The sequence below is a fragment of the Rhinatrema bivittatum genome, chromosome 1, assembly GCF_901001135.1.
Source record: "Rhinatrema bivittatum chromosome 1, aRhiBiv1.1, whole genome shotgun sequence".
Classification (NCBI taxonomy): domain Eukaryota; kingdom Metazoa; phylum Chordata; class Amphibia; order Gymnophiona; family Rhinatrematidae; genus Rhinatrema; species Rhinatrema bivittatum.
The window spans coordinates 223087397-223114106 of record NC_042615.1 but is presented as its reverse complement, the minus strand read 5'-3'; the positions used below and the strand labels follow the sequence as shown (position 1 = coordinate 223114106).

Here is a 26710-nt window from a genome sequence, read left to right as displayed (position 1 = left end):
TTTCCAAAAGCATTGCATAGTTTAGAAGGAGAATTAGCAATTGGGTATTTTGGCACATTATCTCAATATTTAGTGAGAAATTTTACTGTACTGAACAGTGTTTGTGGATTATTGCCATAGGCTCCGATACATTTTGAGTAATAGTCTTTCTTTGCTGAATTGAAAGCAACTCTGCATTGCGTTAGCTTATGAGCATAAGATTCTTGATTAATGGAAGATCTATTTTTCCTCTAGACTGTTTCAGACCTAAACAATGCTTTTTTCACAGTTCATAGGGCTTGGGTGTACCAAGGAGCATGAAACTTCCTGCGATTTGCCTTTTTTTTTTTTTTTTTTTTTTAGGAGGTAATTCATCTAAAGTACTCAGTAATGCTGAGTTCCAACTGTCAACTACGGTCTTCATGGAGTCATCAGGAAGGTTGGAAATCAAGGGAAGTAACTGCTCTTTGAATTGATCAGGATCAATATGTTTCCATTTATGAATAACAGAAGGATAAAGATTAGAAAGAAAGGAGATTGAGGTGACACCATTGGTGATGCTAACTAGGAAATGATCAGACCAGAGAACAGCAAAAGTGGTAACATGAACCGGATTAATGGAAAATTCAGATGGACTGAGTAAAAGCAGGTCTAGAATATATCCTTTTCTGCGAGTCATATCTGTAATAATTTGTTGCCAATCACAAGCATCCATAATACTAAAAAATAGTTCATAGGCATGAGAGGGACGGTCTTGATCTACATGTAAATTAAAATCACACCAAATTATAGTCTTTTCAGGAGAGGAGACAGCAGTAGAAAAAAATTCAATGAGAGGACAGCAATTGTGTGCGAGAAGACCAGGGGGATAGTACACTAGACAGATTAAATGCTTTACTAGTGAGAAGCATAACTTCAAAAAGGATAGGCATATCGACCTGAATGAGTAAAAATCAAGCTTTGTTTGTAGAAAACCACTACGGCAACGCAGACAAGGAAGGGAGCAATGTGTGTAATCTAAAGGGCAACATTAAGTAATGATGTATCACTATTAGAAATCCATGCTTCAGTAACACAGAAAAGGTCAGGTTTGTTAGCAGAAAGAATATCATAGAAAATGTGATTGCTTTTTGTTTGGTTTTTTTTTTTTTAGACAGAGCAAGCATTGATAATGAACAGTGAAATAGCAGTGGAAACAGTTAATAAATTTCAGCGATTGCAATGGAATATTAATTTAGACCTTGATTCCAGGCAGCACAATTTGGGTCGAAGAGATCCGTATCATCCGTAGCTGGTAACAGTTGGAACATTTATGATGATAACAAATAGAAAGTTCCAGATATCAAAAAATCAAAGTTGCACACACACGGGGGGGGGGGGGGGGGGGGGGGGCAGAAGGGGCATGATCCTTTGTGCTCCTTCTTTTGCAAACCCTGTGGGGCAAGCACCTCCAGCATGCAAGGCCCAGTTTAATAGGGCCTGCACCCCCAGATGACTTCATGGGAGGCGGGGGGCAGGAATTACAAACAGCACAGAAGTGGGAGCTTGGGTTGGGGCCGGTGGAGGAGCGTCCAGGCCAAGCCTGCAATGGAATGGGTCCCACGGCACACAGCCAAGGTAGCAAGATGTTCTCAGGCAAGCAGACAACTGATGTTATTTACAAGTTCAGCATGGTTTTTTTTCCATTGGCTTCAGCCACAATCTGAACCTGTTGAACAAAGAGGAGTCTCGCCTTGGTGCCCCTTCCTCTCTCTTTTTGCTGCTATCTACTTCACTTCTCCACTCTCAGTTGTCTTAACATAGGCATATTGCCCACCTGCCCCAGCTTCTCCCCCCTTGCAGATGCTCCTACTCCCTTCCCTCTTCACTGCCTACAGAGTCCTGCTCCTTCCCCCCATCCTTAGCTCCTCACCACACATGGATGCCTCCCATACCTTCAGTTCTTTGCCATAACGAGAGTACCCCACTCCTAGTCTGCAGCTCTTTTATATATTAAAAAAAAAAAAAAAAAAAAAAAATCCAAAATCTGTGCAATGCAGGGCAGGCAGCTGACTCAGTTTCTTTAGCTGCAACATGTGACTGCCAGAGATCATCTACTGCTGCTGCTGCTCCAACACTTGAAGTAAGAACATCCAGGACTGAGTGCAGAAACCGGAAAGACTCAAAGGGGGCAGCTCAGAAGGACGAAGCGGGGAAGGTGCTGCGTGCAATGTATGCAGCATGCTGGCTGTAAATTTCCACACTCTGGGGCTCACTCTGTAGCTAGAAAGCAAGGGCATGTGTACTCCTGCGCGTATAAAAAGAGTCATCGCTGATGGCTTTTGGTGCTGAGAGCAGAGTCCAGATGCTGGTCTGGATCAGAGTAATCAGGCAGGGGAGACTTCTCCACAGCATATCATAAGAACATAAGAACATGCCATACTGGGTCAGACCAAGGGTCCATCAAGCCCAGCATCCTGTTTCCAACAGTGGCCAATCCAGGCCATAAGAACCTGGCAAGTACCCAAAAACCAAGTCTATTTTTATTTATTTAATCTGTGTACTGTGATCAGGTCTCACGGTACACAGATTTGGGAACCAACAAGCTAATATATGCCAGGTTAGGAGGTCAAAGGAGAACAGCGCATTCCATGAAAGCAGAAAATTGACACAAGTGCATGTTTAGAACCATGTGCCTTCTGATTCAGTAAGAATCTTCAAAGAACAGTGTGAGAATTTTTCTCGTCTATGCAGTGGATATACAATATTTTGCTCCTCTCTTCCACCACATTTATACAAATAGAAGTGTATTTAAAATGCAATACAAAAATTGGCTATTTCATAATAGATCATCATTGAATATTGCAAAACCAGATATCATGGCGAGCAGACAGCTGATTTTGGAAGGCCTACCTTCATTTGAATTTGGTGGGCATAAAATAAATCTTACTTCCCATGTGTGCAATCTCAGGGTGCTTCTGGACCAAAGCTATCAATGAAGATGCATATACAAAATTTAATAAAAGTCATTACTTTAAATTGCATATGCTGTGGCATTTGAAACCTTTATTGGAACCAGAGGATTTTTGAATACTCCAAACTTTATTCTTCTCAGGGATTGATTATTGAAATTCTCTGATGCTTGGACTTCCAGCTAGCACCCAGCGATAACTCTAAATCTTTCAGAATTCCACTGCTCACGTTTTAACTGGATGAACATATCCTTCCTATCATCATCCCTCTATTGGTTAGTCAGTGGAGAAAGCAGAGTTGCTTACCTGTAACAGGTGTTCTCCAAGGACAGCAGGATGTTAATCCCTCACATGGGCGATATCATATGAAGCCAGATGCGGGAAACTTTGACTAGGCACAATGAGCATGCCCTATACCATGTGTCCACGCAGGGTTCCTCTTCAGTCTCGTAACAGAATTAAGATATAAAATAAAACAAAAAAAATAGAAGAAATCCAGCTCCACAGGGTGGCAGGTGAGTTTCGTGAGGACTAACATTCTGCTGTCCTCAGAGATTACCTGTTACAGGTAGGAAACTCTGCTTTCTCAGAGGACAAGCAGGATGGTAGTCCTCACACATAGGGGAATCCCTAGCTACAGGCTGCTCCCCAACACAAAAGGGAACCAACAGACAAGACACTTAACCAGGTGCCAACGGGCACACTACCACTGGAGCTGTTGGTCACAAAGAGGGAGACAGCCTGAACACAAACAATGGGCCCTAGGTTGCGAGAGTTGAGTTCTACACCTCAAAACAGGTTCCTGAGTTCAGAGTGGCTGAATCTACTTTCATGTCAGCCATCTCTATCCAGACAGTAGTGGGATGTAAATGTGTGGAAAGATCTCCAGTCGCAGCTTTACAGATCACCTCACGGGAACTGCTCACAAGTGGGCCATCAACACTGTCATGGCTCTGACAGATCGAGCCTTGACATGACCCCCAAGATGCAGTCCCGCCTAGGCATAACAGATGCAATCTGCTAGTCAATTGGATAGTGTCTGTTTGGCAATGGCAATTGGATAGTGTCTGTTTGGCAATGGCAACGTCCAACCTATTCCATGAAGTTAGCATGGGGCACATTTAAAACTAATCGGAGAAAGTTCTTTTTTACTCAACGCACAATTAAACTCTGGAATTTGTTGCCAGAGAATGTGGTTCGTGCAGTTAGTATAGCTGTGTTTAAAAAAGGATTGGATAAGTTCTTGGAGGAGAAGTCCATTACCTGCTATTAAGTTCACTTAGAGAATAGCCACTGCCATTAGCAATGGTTACATGGAATAGACTTAGTTTTTGGGTACTTGCCAGGTTCTTATGGCCTGGATTGGCCACTGTTGGAAACAGGATGCTGGGCTTGATGGACCCTTGGTCTGACCCAGTATGGCATTTTCTTATGTTCTTATGTTCTTAATCAAAAGAAATACAAAGTTGGGTAGACTGTCTATGGGATTCTGTCCGCTCAGGCTTTCTTGCAATCCAAACTGTGCAGTGCTCGTTCACCTTGGGGCAAATGGGACCTGGGAAAGAAAACTGACAGGACAATTGACTGGTTAAGATGGAAATCTGTCACCACCTTAGGCCGACATCCAGAAGCAGGCACCGATGGAACTAGATTGGGGGGGGGGGGCTACTGGCCTCAATGTCTCCGCCAGCCTTGGCAAAGCTTCCTCCTTCGAGAAACTGGCAGCAACCATCGTATTGGTAGGGGTAGGCCTCTGTGCCCCATTGGGCACTGGTGCTGTCCTGGGAACTGACGCCAGCTGTGTCGGTAAGGTACCGATGAGTACAATGAGCTTCACCAGAAGCGATACGAGCATGGGTGGCATTGGTTCCGGTACCGTCAGTGCCGCGGGACCAAAGCTTTGCAGCGCCCACTCCAGTCCTAACTGGACTCGACACTCCAGCTCCTCCTCAAACATTGCTGATGCCAACACTGACTGGGAGGAAGGAGGGGTGACCAGATCTTCCTTGGACCTAACAAGGGGGATCAGCGACAGGCACCAGGACCGATTGAGACCGTTGCGGACCCAGAGCACTGATGGAGGTTTGGCACTCCTCGCCACAGGGTCACTTTGGGGGCATCGCGGCAAATGCCAACAAGTCCCCATGCCCAGCACTGTGCAGCAACTGTGACCAGCACCAATACTTCTTGGTTTTCCCACAATGCTCGGCCCAGTCTTTCCCCGGTGCCGAGGTCGAGGAACCCAATGACCTTGGCCTGGAGGAGATAGACAATGGTTGGTCTCTGGCATCCCTATCGGCAACCTAGATAGAAACGATGATCCCGCCGATGCCGATGGCATGGTGTCCTTCAGTGTGGCCCAGAGGTCCTCCAATGTAGATGGCTCAGACTTTAACTCGAAGTGGTTGTCTATCTTGTCAAGTCGAAGCAGACGTCCCTTAAGGTCATCTGGGTGCACAAGCAGCAACTCCGGATGTCATGCAATGCATCCAGGCAGAGGATGCAAACCTTATGAGAACCGATGATCGACATGGCACTGGGATCATCAGCAGAAGCCACATGTCACAACGGGGCGACACAAATGGGAAAATACGGAACGATGGCGGTGGGTGGTGATGGAAAACAGTCACCGCCACCACAGGGGGAACCGACCGCAAAAGGAATCTTTAGGGTCTGTACCACAGTTTGTAGCTGCTGCTGCTGCCCTTCTACAAGGAATCCCCCCAAGTAATTGTGAATGAATGTTCATGGCACTACATTCCAGCCCTGATTCTCACTGGACTTAGGAATTATGGAGCAGGATGAAACAGTTAAAAAAAAAAAAAACCAAACAAAAAAAAAACAAAAAACCAAGGACTGACTGATATGCCTGTATCAGGAAAGGAAGCTATGGCAGAAAAACCACACTACCAGTTTTAAGTATGCACACAGAGCACAGACAGGAATACATACAGCATCCAGATAACTGTTGTTGGTTTTGTTCCTTCAGTTGTTGCCTGTGAATTTTCCCCCATCATCTCCATGGCTCATCTGACACTGGATAATGAAGTATATGTTACATTTATGGGTTACCCACAGCTTCTGCACATTTCTTCAGTAATGTTTACTTAGGTGTGTGCCACAATTTGGCCCTGCTGTTATGCAAAGAGGGATCTCACCACAGGACCCTCTCCTATCTCTCATTCTGCTGCTCTGTGCTTCAATATCTCTAGTTTTTGTGTTGCGATCAGCAGTCCTTGGGATATCCCCCACAGACACACTCCTCTTTACCTCTAACTCCAAGCATGGCATGTCCCTAGTAGATGATGGAGTAGGCTCCCGAACGAACATGCAGCACGTCACTATGTTTTGCAGAGTCCCACCTCTTCTGCTAAGGCAAACGCAGCCCAGGCTTCCGATGAGTAGCAGGTTGCTGCTCACGGCCTGCTTCTATCGCTGCTGCTTCCTCAGGCCCCCCCCATACCCGACCTGATTCTTTTTAAAGGGCCTGTGGCAGGAAATAATCAGAAGCACCCAATGATGATTTCACTGCTCTGGAGATACAAAAGGCCACTTCAGCTCTTGCTCCATGCCTCAGCAATAGTTCAACTACCTCGGTAATAGTGCTTTGCCTCTGCGTTCTTCCTGCACTCTTCTTTGTTCCTGTGTTCCTGCTCTGTGTCATGGTGGTTTTGGTCTTGTTCTTCAGTTCCTTGTCTTCATCTGGGGTCAGTCTTCAGTCTCGTCTTCATCCTCCCTGTGGTCAAGTCTTCAGTTCCTTTCTTCAGTCTCCAGCCTCTTCATTGCCTGCCTGTGTTGCTCCTTGCCTCCCTGCCTGCTTCTTTGCCCCTCCTTCTCTCAGACCGATCTCTGGTTTGACCTCAGCTTGGAACTTTGACTCTGATTGAACTTTGCCTGCCACTGACTGATTGATTGCCACCTGCCCTGACTGCTGCTTGACTGTATTCTACCTGCCCCAGACCCTGGCCTGTGACTCGACTTCCTCTATGGATCTTCATCTCAACAGCAGTGGCCCACGCCTAAGTCCTGCCAGCCCTGGCACCCGAGGGCTCAACATAAAGGGAAGGTGGGCTGGTATAGGTGAAGGTCCAGCTGGGCCTCTGCCACAGCCTGCCCCACCAGCTGATGGTGGGGACCTGGAGGACTCCTCTTTGCAGGTTGTGCCAACTCCATCTTGGTCCAAGGGTCCACACCTGCAAACCTCTGCTGTCTTTTAACCCAGTGCTGTTGAACACTTGCTTCCCAGCTTCTCACCTTGCAGATATTCCTGCTCCCGCCACTCCTCATTGCTTGTGGATTCTCTCTTCCCTATTCTCATCTCTCTACCTGCATGCTGAAGACTTCTTGTGGTTGAGGTTCTTGTTATAAGGATAGCCATGTAGGCGGCAAGTTAATAGATGTTATGCACAGAGGTACAGTTTAATAAATAATACTTTTATATATTGATATCACCAGACAAATTATATTGCTGTAAATACTATAAATTATAAATGCATTCTTTATTTAAAGCAGTAATATTTTGACAGTCCTATTTCTTATGTTCTAAATTGAGACTTTTTTTTTTAAACTTTGTTTATTGAGTTGCAAGTACCAACAAATATTATAAACAAAAGCATATCAAGCAGCATACTGTGCCTAATCTCAGCAGATCAACTAAAAAAATAAGTTCTTATACAAAGAATAGACCAGTCCTCATTTATATCCCATGCTACATTTGCACTCATACCAACCAACCTCACATTCACCCATAAATTGAAAAACCACAAACTGCAAGGCCCATGATCTACATACTCAAAAAAAGATTTAAATCCCCAGTGTTTACACGTCAAAGACCATAGCATAAAATATCCCTTGCTGGCAGTCCACTGACGCGAACTGTCCACAGTTCTTTGAAAAGTTCCATGCCAGCTAATTCTAGCATCAGTTCTGTCCATTGTGAAAAATTCAGTTTACCTTCAGAATTCCATTCTCCCAAAAGAATTTTTTTCGCCAGTGATAAAGCTATGGAGACATATCTTGCACCGCCTTTCAGCATTTTCACCTTCTGGTCATATAAGTGCAAATAGCATGGTCTGGGAAAATGTATCTTACAACCCAACACTTTTTTCACGAAGTTGTACACTTGGCTCCAAAACATGTTCAATTGTGGACACCCAGAGAACATGTGACAAAGTGTTACTGGTTGCAATTTGCATTTCAAGCATGTCAGATTCCCACAATTTCATTTTGGCCTCCGTTAATCTTGTGAGATTACTCTGTGCAGCAGCTTAAACTGTATTTCCCACAGGTTTGCAGATAGCATCTTATATATTGATTTAAATGCCCCCCCCCCCCCCCTTATTCAACATGGACATCCAAACTAAAATTTTATTGAACTTAGGAATTGTATCAAAAAAGGAGTCCTCCTCATCATTAAAATTCAAGTGAGACAATCCCTCCTTTCCCATGGCCAAGCTGTAGTGTCTGGCCTACAGATAGAAAAATATATGCCCCTGTGGAAGTGACCAGGTTTTTGGAGTTGTGGAAAAGTATATAAGACAGTTGTATCTGAATACACCATTTGATCCAAGCAATACAGCCCCCTAACTTCCCAATCTCCCAAGACCACTGATGAGCAGCCCACAGGAAAGTCTACATTAACTTGAAAAGTTAAAAATAGTAATAAGCCAATACTATGCTTCATACCACTATCTCGCCACCACCATCAGGTTTTCCGAAAAGCAGTCAACCAAAATGTTTAACAGCCCAACCTCCGTCTTCTATGACTTGGCAAATGCAACAGATTAATAGGCTGATAAGTATATACACTAGCAGCCATCAAAGAATCAGGATCATACTTCTTACCCATCGCCGCCCATTCCTGGACATATGGCAGTAAGCAAGCGACATTGTATAACCTTAGATTCGGCAATGCTAATCCCTCTCATGACCTGTCGCGACAGTGTCTTAGAACTTAATTGTGCTCTTCTGCCTTGCCATATAAATGAGATGAGTAGGGAATGAAATTTAGTGATATCTGCCAATTTCACCCAAAACAGCAGCATAAGATTTTTTGGCAGGACCACCCTTTTCACCAAATCTCATCACCCCATCAAAGACAAAGGCAGATCACGCCATCTCTTTAGTTTTTTTGGAGGATATTCCAAAGCTGCCGAGAAATTACTTTTGTATATTTCACATATATATGTAGTCACTGTTATGCCCAAGTATCTAATAGAAGAATCTGCCCACATCAAAGAAAACACCCCTTCCCAGTTTGTTCGAACTGACAGGTGCAATGAAAGAGCAAGTGACTTGGAGGGGTTTATTTTTAAACCAGAAAAACTCCCGAAAGAATGTATGAGATTCAAAATGATCTCTAGAGCATTTCTCAGAATCCCCAAAAAAGAATATCATCTGCCAACAGATTAAGATGCACTGTACCCCTCAAATCCCATCAATGTACGAAGTGCAATTGCCAATGGTTCCAAGGACAAAACAAAGAGCAGCGGGGACAGTGGGCACCCTTGACACATGCATCTGCCAAGCTAGAATATATTAAATAAAGCGCCATTTATCAACAGCTGAGCCCTAGGCTGATTGTACAGACTTAATATCCGTTTTATAAAATATGGACCAAAATTATAACTGTTCAACACCTAGCACAGATAAGGCCACTCCACATGGCCAAAGGCCTTCTCCACATCCAAAATGACCAGCACTCCTTTTATACCCTGATTTGAGGTGGTATTGATGGTAAGTAAGGCCTTCAACAAATTAGAATCCCAACTGGTCCAAGGATATCAAGTCTTGCATAATCAAATTTACTGTTAGTCAAGATGGCAGATATCTTAATATCTTGGTTTAAAAGAGATACGTAGGTAATTCTGCATCTTTCCCCTGTTCATTAAGCAACACAACTGTAGCCAGATTATACCTCTTCACAAATTCCCTCTGCATGTACCCCCTGATACATCTTAACCAATGGTTGTGGCACCATGTCTTTTAGAATTTCATAAAAATTCAGCTCCTATCCCACCAGGCCCCAGCGTCTTTGCTGATTTTAAGTCTGTGATGACTCTCAGGACTTCAGCCATACTAATAGGAGCCTCTAGAACAGTGGTTCTCAACCGGCGTGTCACGATACACCACTGTGTCACCAAGCACACGCATGTGTTCGCCACACTTCCCGGTCCCCCGCTGACCCAGCTGCTCCCCCTACCCGAGCAAGATAGGTCCTCCACCCGGGCTTAAAATGCTGAAAGCCCGGGCAGAACGCGGCATGAGAGCTGGTGTTAGCGGCACCGGCATGCTCTCTTCTTCCCGCCCCCCCCCCCCCCCCCCCGGAAGAGGAAGTGGTGATCAACGGGTGCGTGCGCGGGAGGAAGAGACCATGCTAGTGCAGGCAGCTTCGGCCCGAAGAAAAGAAAGGCACAGTCTGAGGAATGAGCAGTGCGGCTTAGAGAAAAACAAAGAACGTCGTCAACCCCCGCAGCTGATGAGACTCCTTGCTCCGCAAGGGCTGAAAATGAAGTAAGTTGCTGCTGCCTTTAGGGTTAGAAGTGGAGGAGGCTGCTGCTGCTAGTTACGGGGGGGGGGGGGGGAAGAGTGGGTGAATGAGCAAGCATGTGTATTTGAGATCCTGTCTGAGTGAGATAGCATGTATGTGAATGATTGAGAGCCTGTACATGTGAAAGAGAGTGTCTGTGATTGAGAGCTGGCTTAGGTGAGAGAGCACGTAAGTATGTGATTGAGAGCCTGTGTGTAACTGAGAGTAAGAGAGAAGAGCATGCTTGTAAACATGTGAATGAGAGTCTGTGTGCGAGAGAAAAGGACAGCATGTTTGTGTGCGATTGAAAGCCTGTGTGTGTAAGCCTGAAAAGATAGACAGCTTGTATGTAAATGTGTAATTAAGAGCCTATATAAGTGAGAGAGAAAAAGCATGTGTATATGTGAGCGGTTGAGAGCCAGTGTGAGAGAGAGCGAGAGCAAGTGAGGAGAAAGTTCCAAGCAAACCACCCCTCCTCCTGCTAATTCAGAACAATCTCAGGACACCTGATATCAAACATTCCCAGGTATGCAGAGCAAAACATTTTTTGTATCCTTATTTTTCATTACAGGGTCTTTGTGTCTGCTATTTTGAAATATTTTATTGGTATCTAGAAATGTTTGAGTTTTTAATTATTGGATATTCCACTCATCAGCTGTTTTGAAATAACCTGTTCTTTTTGTTAATATGGTTTTACTGCTACTGATTTTATATTTCTTGATTTGTTTTATAAGGATGGGTGATGTTTCTCTTTCTCCTTTGTTACACTGCATACAGAGACCCTGGCTTGTTGCGGTTTCTAATTCAGTTTTTGTCTGCATGCTTCTAGTTATGCGTTTTGGTCTCTTTATTCTTTGTTAGGTGAGGGTCAGCACATGTGATTTAGGTGAGGTTGTCTGCTGGCATGTAGTTTCTGTGTAGAGCTCTATAGTAGCCTGGCTTGTTCCATTTTCTTAATAGAAGGTGTATTGGTGTCTTAAAGCCTGGTGTAATATTTTCAGTATTGCCTTTTCCTAGGTAAGGTGGTTACTGTTTGAGGCTGGAAATTGGTGCTGTTTTGGTGTTGGATGTTTACCTATTTATGCAATTTCTGTTCAGACAGAATATGTATCTTTTCCTTGTGTCATTCTTAACAATAAAAATACTGGACCTTTATTTTTTATTTCCACCATAAATTGTAATGAGCAGTGTGTCACATGTGAGCATGGTCTGTTAGGTGTGTCACGATGGGAAAAAGGTTGAGAACCACTGCTCTAGAAGCATTTTATGCTCTTCCAAAAGTTGTGGCAGACTCAAAGTCTAAAAATTTCTCCCACACTTCCATATTTACAGGCCCTGCAGAATATAGTTCTTTATAGAAAGCTTCAAATGTGTTACAGATCAAGGCAGTGGATGTACAAACACTGCCCCCATGGTCCAACCTCCGTATGATATTCCTCTTTAGTATTCTGGACTAACCGGGCCAACAACTTTCCCGATGTATTTTCCCACTGGTACAGACAGTATTTATAAAAACATATATTAGATTTTGCCTTTGCTGCCAATAAAGCAATCAATTCCATTTTGGTTTCCAAAAACTTCTGTGCCAGCAAGGGTGACATGTTGTGAACATGTTGCCTCATCAATGCAGCCAAACCTCAATGTAGCATTCACCTCTCTCCAAAACACTGATAAAACATGTTTCTTTCTTTATAACAGTGCCAAAATCCGTCCTTTCCTTTCTGAACACACTACCAGAACCCTTATCCACTCATCTCCTCAGACTATTGCAAGCTGCTCCTCACAGGTCTTCCAGGAAGCCATCTCTCTCCTCTGCACTCTGTCCTAAATTCAGCTGCGTGACTTATCTTTCACCAACGTCACTATGCTCACATAACCCCTCTTCTGAAGTGTCTGCATTGGCTCCTATCTGCTCCCACATATACAGTTCAAGCTCCTCTTTCTCACCTACAAATGCCTTCACTCTGCAGCACCTCACTATCTCTCCTCTTATCTCTCTCTCTCTTTCTAAACCCCTCCTCGTGCACTGCACTCGTTGGATAAGTCACTCCTATCCGTGCCCTTCGCCTCTACTGCCAATTCCAGACTTTCCACTTGGCTGAGCAGTGTGCTTGGAATAGTCTTCCTGAATGGATACATCATGCCATGTTTAAATCCCATCTAAAGATCCACCTTTTTGAAACCACTTTTAAAATCTTATGCCTGATTGTCTGCTTTTAGTCTTAACTAAATTCCTTTTCTTTTAACCAAGTATGTTTGTCTTATTAGACTGTAAGCTCTAATGAGCAGTGACTGTCTTTTTGCATGTTTGTGCAACGCTGCGTATGTCATGTAGCGCTATAGAAATGTTAAGTAATAGTAGAAGTAGTAGTAGGAGGAGTAGGAGTAGTAGTAAGAGTAGGAGTAGTAGTAGAAGACGACGATGTAGTCCCTCCGGTCATAATTGTCAATTGCACTCATATCATCGAATGGTCCGATAAGGCCACCTCTTGCATCTCTGAAGTGTGTAAAATCTGAAATATTGACTCAGACAGTAAAATCAATCAATTCGGGAGTGTACATGGTGCACCTGAGAGAAGAAAAAAATTCCATATCACTCAGTTAATACCCTCCAAGAGGACATAGGTCACTGTATAAAAGCTCCACTCCAATCTCCACTTGATCTTTCCTGGGTGTCTTTGAAGGCTTGCAATCTAGCACTGGATTATCAGAGATATTGAAATCCCCACCTAAGATGACAGAATAACCCTCCCATCTGCTCACCAAAGCCAATTCTGTAAAGAATGCATGTAAGTAGCGATTTGGGGCGCATATATTTAGTAACTGCACTTTACAACCACACAGGGAGCCAAGCACAACTATGTATCTACCATTTGAATCAAATACTTGTTTTTCAACCACCAAAGGAATGGTCTTATTGACTAGAACAGTGGTTCTCAATCTTTTTCCCATCATGACACGCCTAACAGACCTCACTCACATGTGTGACACACTGCTCATTACAATTTGCGGCGGAAATAAAAAATAAAGGTCCAATATTATGTTTATTGTTAAGAATGACACAAGGAAAAGATACGCATTCTGTCTGAACAGAAATTGCATAAACGGTAAACATTCCACAGCAAAACAGCACCAATTTCCAGCACTTAACAGTAACCACCTTACCTAAGAAAAGGCAACACTGAAAATATTACACCAGGCCTTAAGACACCAATACATCTCTTATTAGGAAAACGGACCAAGTCAGGCTGCTATAGAGCCCTACACAGAAACTACACGCCAGCAGAGAACCTCACCTGAATCACATGTGCAGACCCTCACCTAACAAAGAATAAAGAGACCAAAACGCATAACTGAATTGGAAACCGCAACAAGCCAGAGTCTCTGTATGCAGTGCAACAAAGGAAAAAAAAGAAACATCACCCATCCTTATAAAACAAATCAAGAAATATAAAATCAGTAGCAGTAAAACCATACTAACAAAAAGAACAGATTATTTTGAAACAGCTTATGAATGGAATATCCAACAATTAAAAACTCATAACAAAAATTTCTAGATACCAATAAAATATTTCAAAATAGCAGACACAAAGACCCAGTAATGAAAAATAATAAGGATACAAAAAAATGTTTTGCTCTGCATACCTGGGAATGTTTGATATACAGGTGCCCTGAGATTTTTTCTGAATTAGCAGGAGGAGGGGTGATTTGCTTGGAACTTTCTCCTCTCTCACACTGGCTCACAATCACTCACATATACACTTGCTTTTTCTCTCTCACTTATATAGGCTCTTAAATACACATTTACACACATGCTGTCTATCTTTTCAGGCTTACACACACAGGCTTTCAATCACACACATACATGCTGTCCTTTTCTCTCACATACAGACTTACAAACAAGCTCACTCTCATTTACACACAGGCTCTCAATCACATACTCACGTGCTCTCTCACCTAAGCCAGCTCTCAATCACAGACACTCTCTTTCACATGTACAGGCTCTCAATCATTCACATACATGCTATCTCACTCACACAGGATCTCAAACACACATGCTTGCTCATTCACCCACTCTCCCCCCCCCTAACTAGCGGCAGCAGCAGCAGCCTCCTTCACTTCTAATCCTAAAGGCAGCAGCAACTTACTTCATTTTCAGCCCTCGCGGAGCAAGGTGTCCCATCGGCTGCAGGGGTTGACGACTTTCTTCATTTTTCTCTGAGCTGCACTGCTCTTTCCTCAGGCTGCGCCTCTCTTTTCTTCGGGCCAACGCTGCCTGCACTAGCATGGTCTTCTTCCCGCGCACGCGCCCGCTGATCACCACTTCCTCTTCCGGGCTGCAGGGGGGGGGGGGGGGGCGGGAAGAAGAATGCATGCCGGTGCTGCTGATTCCAGCTCTCCTGCTGCGTTCCTCCCGGTCTTTCAGCATTTTAAGCCCAGGTGTAGGACCTATCTTGCTCGGGCTGGGGGGAGCAGCTGGGTCAGCAGGGGACCAGGAAGTGTGGTGACACACCGGTTGAGAACCACTGGACTAGAATGTCCACCCCACATTGTCTAGTGGTCAGTGAGGCATAATAGTATTTGCCTACCCATTCACAACTCAGTTTCTTGTGCCCCTTATCATCAAGATACATTTCTTGTAGGAACACGTCAGTATTTTTCTTTTTAAGCTTCATCAACCGCTTTTTCCTTTTTATAGGCAAATGCAAGTCATCAATATTAAGTGAACATAATATCAAATAAGCCATTAGCCCCTCTCATGTTTGTAATCACCAGATTTTTTCCCCATAAGTACAGGGAAGATCTCCCCAGCCTAGACCTCCCCTCCTCATCATACTGGGCCCACACTCAATATTCTTTTGCCTGCTCCTTGCAGTCCCTCGCAATCCTTTCATACCCGCACATACACTCCCCTCCCTTCCCATTTGCCCCACCAATTCTACTTTTTCCCCCCCCCAAGACCTCAACCCACTGTTCCCAAACTTGTCATTGCTTTTGGTGGTGGTTTCCTATTAAGAAGGTCGGTCGGCTATTTCTTCCATTTTGCAGTGCCAAAAACACTCACTTCCCACGTTTGCCAAACTTCAGAGAAATAAAAGAAGAAAGTCAGTGAGGAGGTACCCCAGGGATTGCCCTAGATCTGATTAAACAACTGAACATTCGATGATCTTAACTATCCCACAGCATTAGTAAATATCAGGACATCTTGATCAGTAGTAGCTCAATCAATAGATGACTAACACCTGGACATTGGCCTTTGAATCAAAAGACCTTGCTTCTTTCTTTGTAGAAAATTTTTAAACGTGTGGGAAAATGGAGAGAGAACTTGATGTCTTTTCTATGGAGTTACGTACAAAATGGCATAAGCTCACGCCACATCGTGGCCAACTTGGCTGAATAATCTGGGAATGTCAGCAACAGTGCATTGTTTGCAATACGCATTTATTACATATATTTTATCAAGAAAATTAAGAAGTTTAATTATGACTCACTGGGATCATTGTGCTGAATTTAAAAACGACCCATTGTGGTGTGCTATCTCCACAATCATATCTGGCCTGCACATTGATTCCAAGCAGCTCTGGCAATTGTGACTCGCACCATTTCAACAGGCTCTCCCCCTTGAATCTATTCCAGCAAACCTATAATGCGCACATTGGTCCCCCTACTGCAGTTTTCTAAATAGTCTAAATTTCTCTTCTAATTGCTAATTTTTTCTCCGCAGTTGCTGCACTCAGTATCTAACCCAGACAGCCTTTCCTCATGGCAGCTCAGCTTTTGATCGATTGCCATGAGAATTTCTCATATAACTCCTCCGAGGTTTGCCACCAATACTGCCTTGGTTATATCACTCAAATGCAGATCCGAAACTCCGTCCTGCGAGATTCCAGTTTCTGCCACCATTTTGTCCTCCTGTTCTTTTTGGCCATGTTGCCCATCTCGCATGTCACTAATCAGACTGTTTTCATTAAGGGGAAGTCCCGTAACCCCTTTCAGCTATCAGATGGTGAGCAATCCCCTAGGAGCCCTGGATCATGACCTCTGCCTAGGCTTGCATCATCACTGGAAGTCATTAGACTATCATATATAATCAAGAAAGTAAATAACTGAGAATGCAAACTATCGAGATGAGTCTACCATCAACTGCAAACTATCAAATAAGTACGGTATATCTTTTGTAACTATTTTTGTTATCACTATATAGCAGTCACTTATTCTCAATTTATAAGAATTGATGCTTTGTGCTAATGTGTTTTTTTGGTTTGTTTTTTTTTGGTTTTTTTTTTTTAGCAGCGATGGAATTCAAGATGAGGATCATCAAGCGGTATGTCCTTTTTCTATTCACTGTTCCTTTTCCTTTTCTCTTTTCCATTTATTTGTAAACTTTAGCGAAGCTCAGGTTTGGCTTTCTATTTTGTCTTGGCCTCCAGTACCACGCAGTATTGTGGCATCTTTAGGTAGGAGGATCGGTTTCTGCAGTATCACTCTTCCCAATGCGGCACTTCTGGTTTCACTTAGGGACTCTGTAGCAGTTCTCTCTTTTTACAGCTTTCACCTTCTCTTTAAACGTGAAAATTACACATGCAAATGAGACATCCCTGCTACTTCTGCTCTCTCTCTCATGTGGCCTTATCAGTATCACTTGTCTGCCTCTCCATGCGATCGTGGATTTTCTCTTATTTTCTTTTCTCCTGGAGTGATTGAAGCTTCTTTTATTCAGGCCCCTCCTATGATATGAGTCATCTGGCACAATCACAGTTTCACTGTGGCCAGAGGAAGCCGCCTTCTCAGCACGATACAGCTCTCTCCTGGGTCCATCTTGCTTGCTTGCCCTCTAGCATACGCTGCGATTCTCTTCTTCTCATGAGAACATCATTTCTTCTCTTGTCATGGGGTGGCTCCTGCTGTCACAGACCTTCCTTTCTTTTCTCTACTGCTGCTGATGCAACAGGTCTGTTACACTCATCTCTTGATTTGGTGTTGTCTTTTGCTTAGCTGTGGCAGGGTTGGTCAGAGGGACACCTTTAGTCAGTCTTCAGGCTTGTTTTTTTTTTACTCTTCTGTGAACTCTTGTTACTGTTTTTACGGGTCTTCAGCCTTTGACAGTTTCCTGTAAACATGTATTTATTTATTTATTTTAAGGCTTTTATATACCGATGAACGTTGGGAACATCTCATTGGTTCACAGAAATGTAGGGAGGGGGCTGTTACCGGCCTCTACGTCTTTGCTGTCACAGTTTCTGGCTCCTCTGCCCTGGACTTCAACATCTCTGGTCTTCTCGTCCCCTACACTTTCCACAAGCTTCATGGATCAGGTAAGTTCCTTATTTATTTTTTTTTAATTTTGGGTATCCCTTTACATAAGCCTGTACTCATTATCCCTCTAGTCCATCCCCTATTCCTGTGCTCCAGCTCCTTCTAAATACATGTGCAGAAGAAAGCAGAAGTCTGTTCAGTGTGGGCATCCAGCTTGATTAATTACCTTGATTGTCACCAGAGGTGGCACAAGTGGCTGCCAGAGCTCCACTACTGCTGCTGCTTTCAACACTCAAAGTGAGTTGCCTCTGGTGCTCAGAGCCCGTTCTCACCATCTCACTCAGTGTGAGGCGGAAGGACTCAAGGGAAGCAGCTCAGGAGGGGGGAAAAGAAGAGGCGCTGCATGCAGTGTGTGTTGTGCAGAAAGCGGGGACCAGCTGTCCATGCCTTCAATGCTGCCACTTAATTACCAAACTCGATGCTCATGTAGCTAGGTAGGAGAGGCATATGTGACTGAGCTTAGAAAGGTGCTCCTGCAAATTCTAGTCACCACTGGTGTCTTGCTGCAGCGAGGTGCTCAGAGCAGAGCCTGGGCACTGGTCAGAACCAGAGCATCAGGTAATGGCAATTTTTCCGTGGTACATCTGAACAGATCTGATGGCATACTGGTTGGTAAACACTGCTTTAAACACAGGAGAATTGCAATAGCATATAAAACAAAACAAAACCCCCCCCCCCCCCCCACTATATTTTAAATGACTTATAGCCCACATATTGCTCCCAATGCTTTGAGATGGTGAACAATTAAAAACATTTAGGAAAACATTTAGGAAAAGACTAAAAACTTGGCTTTTCAAAAAAGCATTTCCAAGCCTTGAATAAAACCTCCTCTCACTAGCACTAACTCGTATGCAATAATGGAATGTAAACACGAATCAACCAACCTCAAACCCTCTCTCACTAATTCCTGCTGAATATTTATCATACTATTACCATTCACAACTGTCATATTTATTCATTTGATTACCTATGTACCGTTTCATTTTTCACTTGCTATTCTAATGTATCAATAGGCTGAAATGTAAATATTGTGCTGTTCAATTTCTCCCCTTCCATCCCAAGTTTATTTTCCTTGTTTTTTGTAACTTTCCCTCTCCCTTTTTCTGATTCACTGTATTTAAAGTTCAAGGTTCTTATTGAAAATATTGTTTTTTACGTTACGTTATGCTTTACACTCCTTGTTATTTGTAAACCGGGTTGATGTGATGCCTATCATGAAACTCGGTATAACAAAAACAATAAATAAATAAATAAATAAATAAAATAAACAACATACATAAAATGAAACTACCACACAATCAAAATAGGACAAAGCAAGCCATCAATGTGCTCAAATAAATCTGGTGCAGAAGGAATATAAATTAAACTAATCTGCAATACTGAACGTATTCCTGAACAATGTTTTCAATGCTTTTCTGAAAGTCTGCACATCTGCGAGAGCCTGAAGGAAGGTAGGAGGTGCATTCCAAGCTCTAGGGCCAATCGAGAAAAGGCCCTTTTTCCTGAGTCTCTACATGGTGCACATGAAGGATTTCAGGGAACTCTGAACTCTCTTCTTGAGATCTTAAATTCCAGGTTGGTGCATAGATTCGCGAAATGGAATTAATCCATGGGCTTTTAGTATTATTCATCAGTTGAAAAACTATGACGACTAAAATCAATCCGCCACTGAATTAGAAACCAACGCAGAGAGCACAGAATGGGAGTGATGCGGTACCTCATATGAGATCCAAGTAGCAAGCGTGCAGCAACATTCTGCACTATCTGCAATGCTCATAATGAGCTCAGTAGGAGGCCTAAATACAGAGAACTGCAATAATAAATTGCTGGAAAAATCAACATCTGAAATACGAACTGATCATCATCAGGAACTAGTGGTAGTCTCAAATGATGGAGCATCCTCAGCTCGTAGAAAGAGCTAGCCATAACAGATCTGATATAAAGTTGCATGGACTAAGATAACCCCTAGGTTCTTTACTTGTTTCACAATCACCAAGTTAGGACCTTCAGATATAAACAGTTGGCACATCACGTATGGAAAATTACTCAAAATGGATTACTTCTGTTTTATCTTATTCAAGACTAACCTGTTATGGCTCAACCAACATTTTATAGCAGACAAACATTCGGATGAAACTGAATCTAGCAGACCAATTTATATTGAAAGGGAACTCAAGACAGTGCTGCTTTCAGAGAACCTTTTTTAAACATGCACACACAAATATATATATCAGATGTTTCCTTCTATAAGTAGTTCCTTGGCTTTCTCCTATAGAGCTCAGCAACATGGGAAACTGCTTTTCGAATTGAAAACAGCTGATTCCTTCTATTAGTAGCTTGCCAGCTTTTTCCTGGAGAGCCAATAGCTTGTGAAACCCGAGTTAGACTATTTTCTTCATGTTTGAAATTCTGTGAGAGAGCAAGGTTTATGAAGTCTTGCTACCACAGAAACCAAAGCAAAACTAGGCAGGAAGCCCTGATTAGCCTGACCTCACTTAAGCCTCATGATACACACTCATACACGTGTCAGTAAAAGACATTTTCTGATGCTGCTCCCGAGTCTGTGATCCTGGAATTCTGTACCATGATGTCTCGTTCTATTGCCACCTTTCTTCTGGAAGACGTTTGCTGCTACTTTGTAATTTTATACCTTTGAGATATTTGAACTTCTCTTCATATCTCCCCTTGCCCATCTCCTCTGGGGTGTGTTTCTGTGTATCAGGAGCAGCATCAGAAAATATGTCTTTATTGACAAGGTGGTGGCATCATAGAATAGAGTGGCGATAAAAACAGTAATGGAATCCAAAAAAAGCACTGGATAAACACATAGGAATTTTAGTGATGAAGTGAGGAGAAAGTCAGAACAGCTTGGGTCTGTAGCATTAAATCATGAGCGAGCCTGGGCACACTAGACGGGCTTATTGTTTCTTATTAGCTGTCATTTTTTATGACAGTGGTAGGAACAAGGTTGGGAGATTTCAGTGCTGCAAACAGTCCATTCTTAATTCCATCCAGAGCTAAGCAAAGAAGAAGTGATAAGGACAATAATCAAGGGTGGAGAAAGAGACCATAACTACAGGCCATGGGAAAGCTGGGCTGGTAGCAGCAGACTAGCTGCTCAGAATCCAACCAGGAAGGTAGAGGCAATTAGTGATACGAGGTGGTGTAGCGCAATGCCATGGGGACCTAGGAGACTGGATGTTCATGCAACAGCCTCACTAGTTTTAGTAGCTGTTTAGATTGTTAGTAGGCTAGGCGGTTGAGACATTAGAGAGCTATGAAGAGGGAAGGAGAGAGGAGTATGCTGAGAGTTGGATTAAAAAGGAAGTCTTGTATGATCAGCGTGTTGACTAGAAGTCCTGGTTGAAAAGCAGGCACTCAAGTAGCTGGGTCTGTCTGGTAGGCTATGCAGAGGATCTAGGAGACTGGATGTCTGGGAAATGGTCAAGTTAGTACTTGTAACTACTTAAATGATTAGAAAGATGTCAGACATGAAAAGCTGGGTATGAACTTCTTGGGAACCTGCATGCTCCACTGCCCACAATGAGACAGTTTTTGTCATCAAATTCATTTGTACTGTAATGAATAAGGAGTGATGTCTTATAAACAGTCACTCTCTATGGCTGGCAGCAGGGAAATATTCTTTCAGCATGGACAGTAATAACTACACAATTTTTTGTAATCTACCATATCATTAGGTTACTATATTTTTCCACAGTTGTCATATGTACATTGTGTTAATGCATCTTTGAGGGATTTTAAAATACAAGACACAAGATAATTAAAATTAGAGATTTTTGAATTTGAAAAAGACTCAAAGTGATATAGGATTGTCACAAATTGTTTTTGTCCTTTTGTGAAAGCTTGGTTTTGAATGTCAGAGTTTGCTTTGCGTATATCTCTATAGCTTTGCGTACATCTAGTAATGCTAAAGAAATGGACAAAAGTAATAGTACTCCAGGACCATTTAATCTGTTTAGCCCATTTGGTTGAGCAAATTCAATCCTCTAGAACTACAAAAACATGTTTGGCTTTCAGGAATCAAGAAAATTAACAAGGCTCTTAGATCAAATGTATTCAGCTATATCTGATGAGTATTTTTAGTGTGATTATTTTGAAAACCATCCCTGTTTGTTGCTCATTAGGACAAGAGCTGCCTATCCTGAATTAGCCCATGATTTTTATTTTTATTTATTTATTTATTTTAACTTGCCCATCCACAAAAGCTTTGCCTGCACAGGGTACCATTTATTTTTTGTAGCTTATGTAATCTTTGTGGTCTCCATCTGGAAAATCAGTTTCTTGGCTTTTCTTTTTGTTTTTTTACAGCAATCTTTCTTTGGACCTGTCCATCAGTCCAGCCTTTCATTCATTCATTATTCCTATTAACTGAGTACATGAACAGAAAGAAAAGGGGAGAAGTACATCCAGATCAGACTGAAAATGTTACCTTTGGTTTTGCTTCCACTTCTTTCCTCTTGGATTTAGGAGTTTTATGGGCCAGTAAACCTTGGATTTCTTTCCAGTCACTGTCCAGCTTCTCTGTAAGCTCAGAGGCTTGTTCTTTTTGCGTTTGTCTTTCTCTCTAGAAAATAAAAAAACATTTTAGTTGAAGAACAATGTTTCTGCCACAGCGTGCTCAATTAAAGGAACAGTTCAGTTTCTGAAATCAGGAAGCATGTTCCAAAATAATGAGTAAATGTGATCCATATGTAGCCAATCAAGCAAAAGCTGAAAAAAATATTAATAAAACAGTCTTAGATCAAATGCTAAAGCAACATAAAAGGTTATTTACACATAAATATGAAAAGAAGTTAGAGGATGAAGTGAAAAAAGAAGTGGACCAAGAATGGAGCCCTGAGGAAACCAACTAAGAAGGGGTAAAAAAAACAAAGCAAACCAAGGTCATGTGAAAGGAATGAATAGATAGCAATAGAACCTACCTAAACAAAGACAGAAATTGAAAGAGAAGATGCAAATTGTGTGTAAAGAAATGGTGCTAAAGGGGCAGAGTGATGGGGATTAGGAAGGATGAGAGTGGGTGAGGTTGTTAAATGAAAGGATTCACGTAACGTGAAGTTCTGAGACTGGGGAAAAAGGGCAAGGGAAACTGGGCAACAGTGAACAGCGGCCAGCAATTCAATGTATTACATGTGATAGTAAAATTGTTTTTTTGGTCCACCTATTTCTTCCCATTCTTTTGGGCTTTCAGCTCAAAACAGAGCAGCAGCTGGGATCTGGCATCATAAGCTATCATCTGCAACCACCTGGTGATTTCTCCCCTAGTTTAGAAGCCCTCTCAGCTCAGTCCAGTCATTGAGGTGACAGTCCTCAGCAAATTGTCATATGCCAGAGATCCTCCCAGAACCAAGTAACTGTCGGCCCAAAGTCCAACCAATAGGCAGCACTGATATGAAGTGACGCCATTCGAGCCCCAGGAGTTACGGCTGCCTTTCACTGCAGCATCCAGAGTTCAAAATGGCCTATGTGGCACAGTCCTGGCACTGCCTTTGAGCGACTGCGTTAGACTGCAATTGCAGAATTTTACAGTAGAAAATGCCAGCTAGGTCAGTTGCAGAAAGTGAATATAAAGACTGGGCCGTGATAAAGTCTGCTGAATGAAATAGTTGCCTGCAATAATTGACGACGTGCCAAAGAATAAGAGATGAGACCAATTTTTAAGCCATAAGTAAAAATCACATGAATCCGAAATGAAGTGCTTTATAATATAACATAAAATAGATAATAGTGAGCAATTTTTTTTAAAGTAGGCTGTCAGGACCTTCTGTGATTGCAGAAGACAACAGTAAGACAGAGCTAGGCAGCTTGAGGTGAAACTTTCCAGCATGTTAAACGGAACCTGAAAAGGAAAAAATTTGCAATGGCAAGTAATGAATGAAGAACAGGAAATGGAGAAGAAAGGGAAACATGCACTGGAAATGAATTATAGAATGGGAGTCAAAGTAAATTTAAGCATACATCAACAGTTTAAATTCATCCATTAAACTCCCCTCATACACTGCTGCTCACTGTACAGATCACCTCTAACTTTGAAACTCAAAAGTCAACAAATAAAAAAAAGTTATACTTTTCTACTGAACTTACCCATACATGTGAAACTCAAAGGAAAATCTGTGTCAAATGGTTAATTTGCTCAACAGCAAGACCTGAAAACACATGAACTCAAACCTCATGCAACATTTTGCAATGAATTTCTCAGAAGTTCCAATGTTGTCCATCTTTAATAGCTTTGCCCTGTATTATTCTTGTCATGCTATCTTAGGTAGAGATGTGAATCGGAACCGGAATCTGATCAGTTCCGGTTCCGATTCAAATCTTAAAATTTTTATCGTCCGGCCCGAGTGGGTTTTTGTTTATTGGCCGCGCTCGATCCGATAAACAAAAAACCCACCCCAACCCTTAAAAACCGACCCCTTGGGGGCGCTGTTCTGCCGGCGACGGTGATGGCCGCTTAATTTTGAGCTCTCCCTCCCAGATTCTAAATTTGCTATTTAGCAAGCTTTTGCCTCGCGGAAAACCTTAGGGGAGCTTGATTAACTTGAGCGGGTGCCCTGTACGATGGCAGGAAAGCGGAGAAACACCGATTTAAAGCAGTTTGCCTTCTCCAAACTACCGCCTGAAATGTCGGAGGTACACGAGGATAGGCCAGAGCAGGCCGAGCTGGAGAGTGCCGTGGTCGAGTCTGACGCAGCCCCGGAGAGCGCGGCAGGCGCGGAACTCGAGGTCCCAGCGAGTATCTCTCAGTTGCGCGATGAGATTCGGGGCTGGTTTATCGAGTTCCGGTCGGATCTCAAGAGTTATAAGCAGGATCTTTTGGCTTCCATCTCTGACCTCCGGGAGGACTTAGCAGCGCTGGGACAGCGTGTCGACGAGGTTGACGTCCGGACCGAGGGGCATGCGGCAGCCATAAATACCTTAAATGAGCAACAGGGAGCTACAAATGAAGAGCTGTCCTCCCTTCAAGATAAACTTGAGGACCTTGAAAATCGCTCTAGGCGCTGTAATTTAAGGATCCGGGGCGTCCCTGAAACGACAGCCTACACTAATGCTGTGGAGGTGGCTGGGCTCATATGCAAGTTTATTCTTAATGAAGGTAATATTTCTACTCCTGCCACCTCGGATCCGCCGGTTATAAGGCTGGAAAGGGCGCATAGGGCACTGGGTCCCAGATCTGAAGCTAAGCCCAGGGACCTGGTGTTGTGTTTTCACAGTTTTGTCCAGAAAACTGCGATCATGGAGGCGGCCAGGAAACAGAATAATTGGATGTGGGATGGCCACCCTATCTCCATTTTCCAGGATTTAGCTTCCACCACGTTACGGCGGAGATTTGAGCTGAGGGAAGTTACCGCTTTTCTGCACCAGGAAAATATCAAATATAAATGGACTTTTCCGTTTGGCCTACAATTTGCAGTGAAAGGAACAACGCATAGGATTAAAACCCTGCATGCAGCCGTGGCGGCCTTGGAGCAAGCAGGCTTTCGCCTCCACATTGCCACCACTCAGCCCAAGGCTGCCTCTCGCAAACTGGTTGACCAGCCCCGCTGGCACAGGGTGGGCAAGGGTGGTAAACGTCTTCGTCGCCACTCTGAGGACTCACGAGCAGCCTTATCGGATCAGGGCTGATTTGCCTGTGCTCCCAGTCTCAGTTAATGGGCCAGTTATCGCTTAGAGATGCTGGGGGTCACCCTTTTTCAGAGGCCTCTGTATGTCTGTATTTTTATATGACATAAGGCCTAGGGGTTTACCTGCGAGAGCATGTGTGTATGTTTTGCACTGTTTCCAGTTTATGGTTTTTTCTTGTCATGAATGTAATCTGGGGGGGAGGGTATTGTTGGCGGTTGTTAACGCCCGGTTTAGAGGCCCTCCTAGTCATGGTTTTCACCATCTTTTGTGATGGATGGTGGGGGGGAGGGGGGAGGGGAGGGGGGGGAATGGGGGGGTGTTTCTTCTCTTAAAGTTTGGTTACCATATCATGTATGCATGAACAGTTCCTGGCTTAAACCTGTGGGAGTGTATAGTTTCTTAGGGGTCACTTTACCATTTAGACCATGGCGGGGATGTTGAGGTTTGTCTCCATCAATGTTAAAGGTCTTAATCATCATCATAAACGAGCTCTACTGGAAAGGGAGTTGGGGTCCCATAATGCTACGGTGGGGTTTATACAGGAGACCCATCTACGTAAGCACTATGAACACTTATTGCGCCTGCGACACTTCCCTCATAAGTACTTAGCGGCTAGTACTAAAGATTCTAAGTATGCGGGAGTGGGAATCCTATTAGCTAGGGATCTCACACATGAGGTTCTTACTACTATATACGATCCTCAAGGAAGATATGTGTTAGTGAAACTTCGTATTGGCAATGAGGTGTTAACCTTGGTTACTGTATATGCCCCTAATACGGGTCAGAGCGCCTTCTTCCGCAACCTTGATAATCTTTTGCTTATACATGCGGAAGGCCTGCTGATATTGGGTGGGGACTTTAATGTCTCGCTTAATCCCACCTTGGATAACTCTGGGCAGGCTACACTTCCATCTCGGGGTGCGAGATCCGCATTACGCTCACTCATGGCACGTGGGATCTTACAGATATCTGGCGTCAGAGGTTTTCAACTACCAGAGCTTACACATTCTATTCACATGCTCATCAATCCTACTCGCGGATTGATTTTTTTCTTGTGGACTCTAGGATACAAAACCGGGTGATTGGAGGGGACATTGATCCCATTACATGGACGGACCATGGCCCAGTTACTATGGTAATTACATTATCTAAAGCCCTGTCAGGCCAAAGATTTTGGCAGTTAAATGAAACCTTATTGGCTGATAAGAACTTTCTAATGAAATTGGGGCAAGAATTGTTAGCTTATTTTCAACATAATGCCACTCCAGAGTGTGCACCCCCATTATTATGG

At 43.2% G+C, this 26710-nt stretch overlaps 1 protein-coding gene across 1 annotated transcript in view; it reads right to left on the bottom strand.

Moving 5' to 3' along the window:
- The window catches only part of NOP14 (NOP14 nucleolar protein), a 289956-nt gene that overhangs the window by 178104 nt on the left and 85142 nt on the right, over positions 1–26710 (bottom strand). The window contains 1 exon segment of the mRNA XM_029592043.1: positions 22226–22360. Coding sequence (XP_029447903.1) covers positions 22226–22360 — 135 coding nt within the window.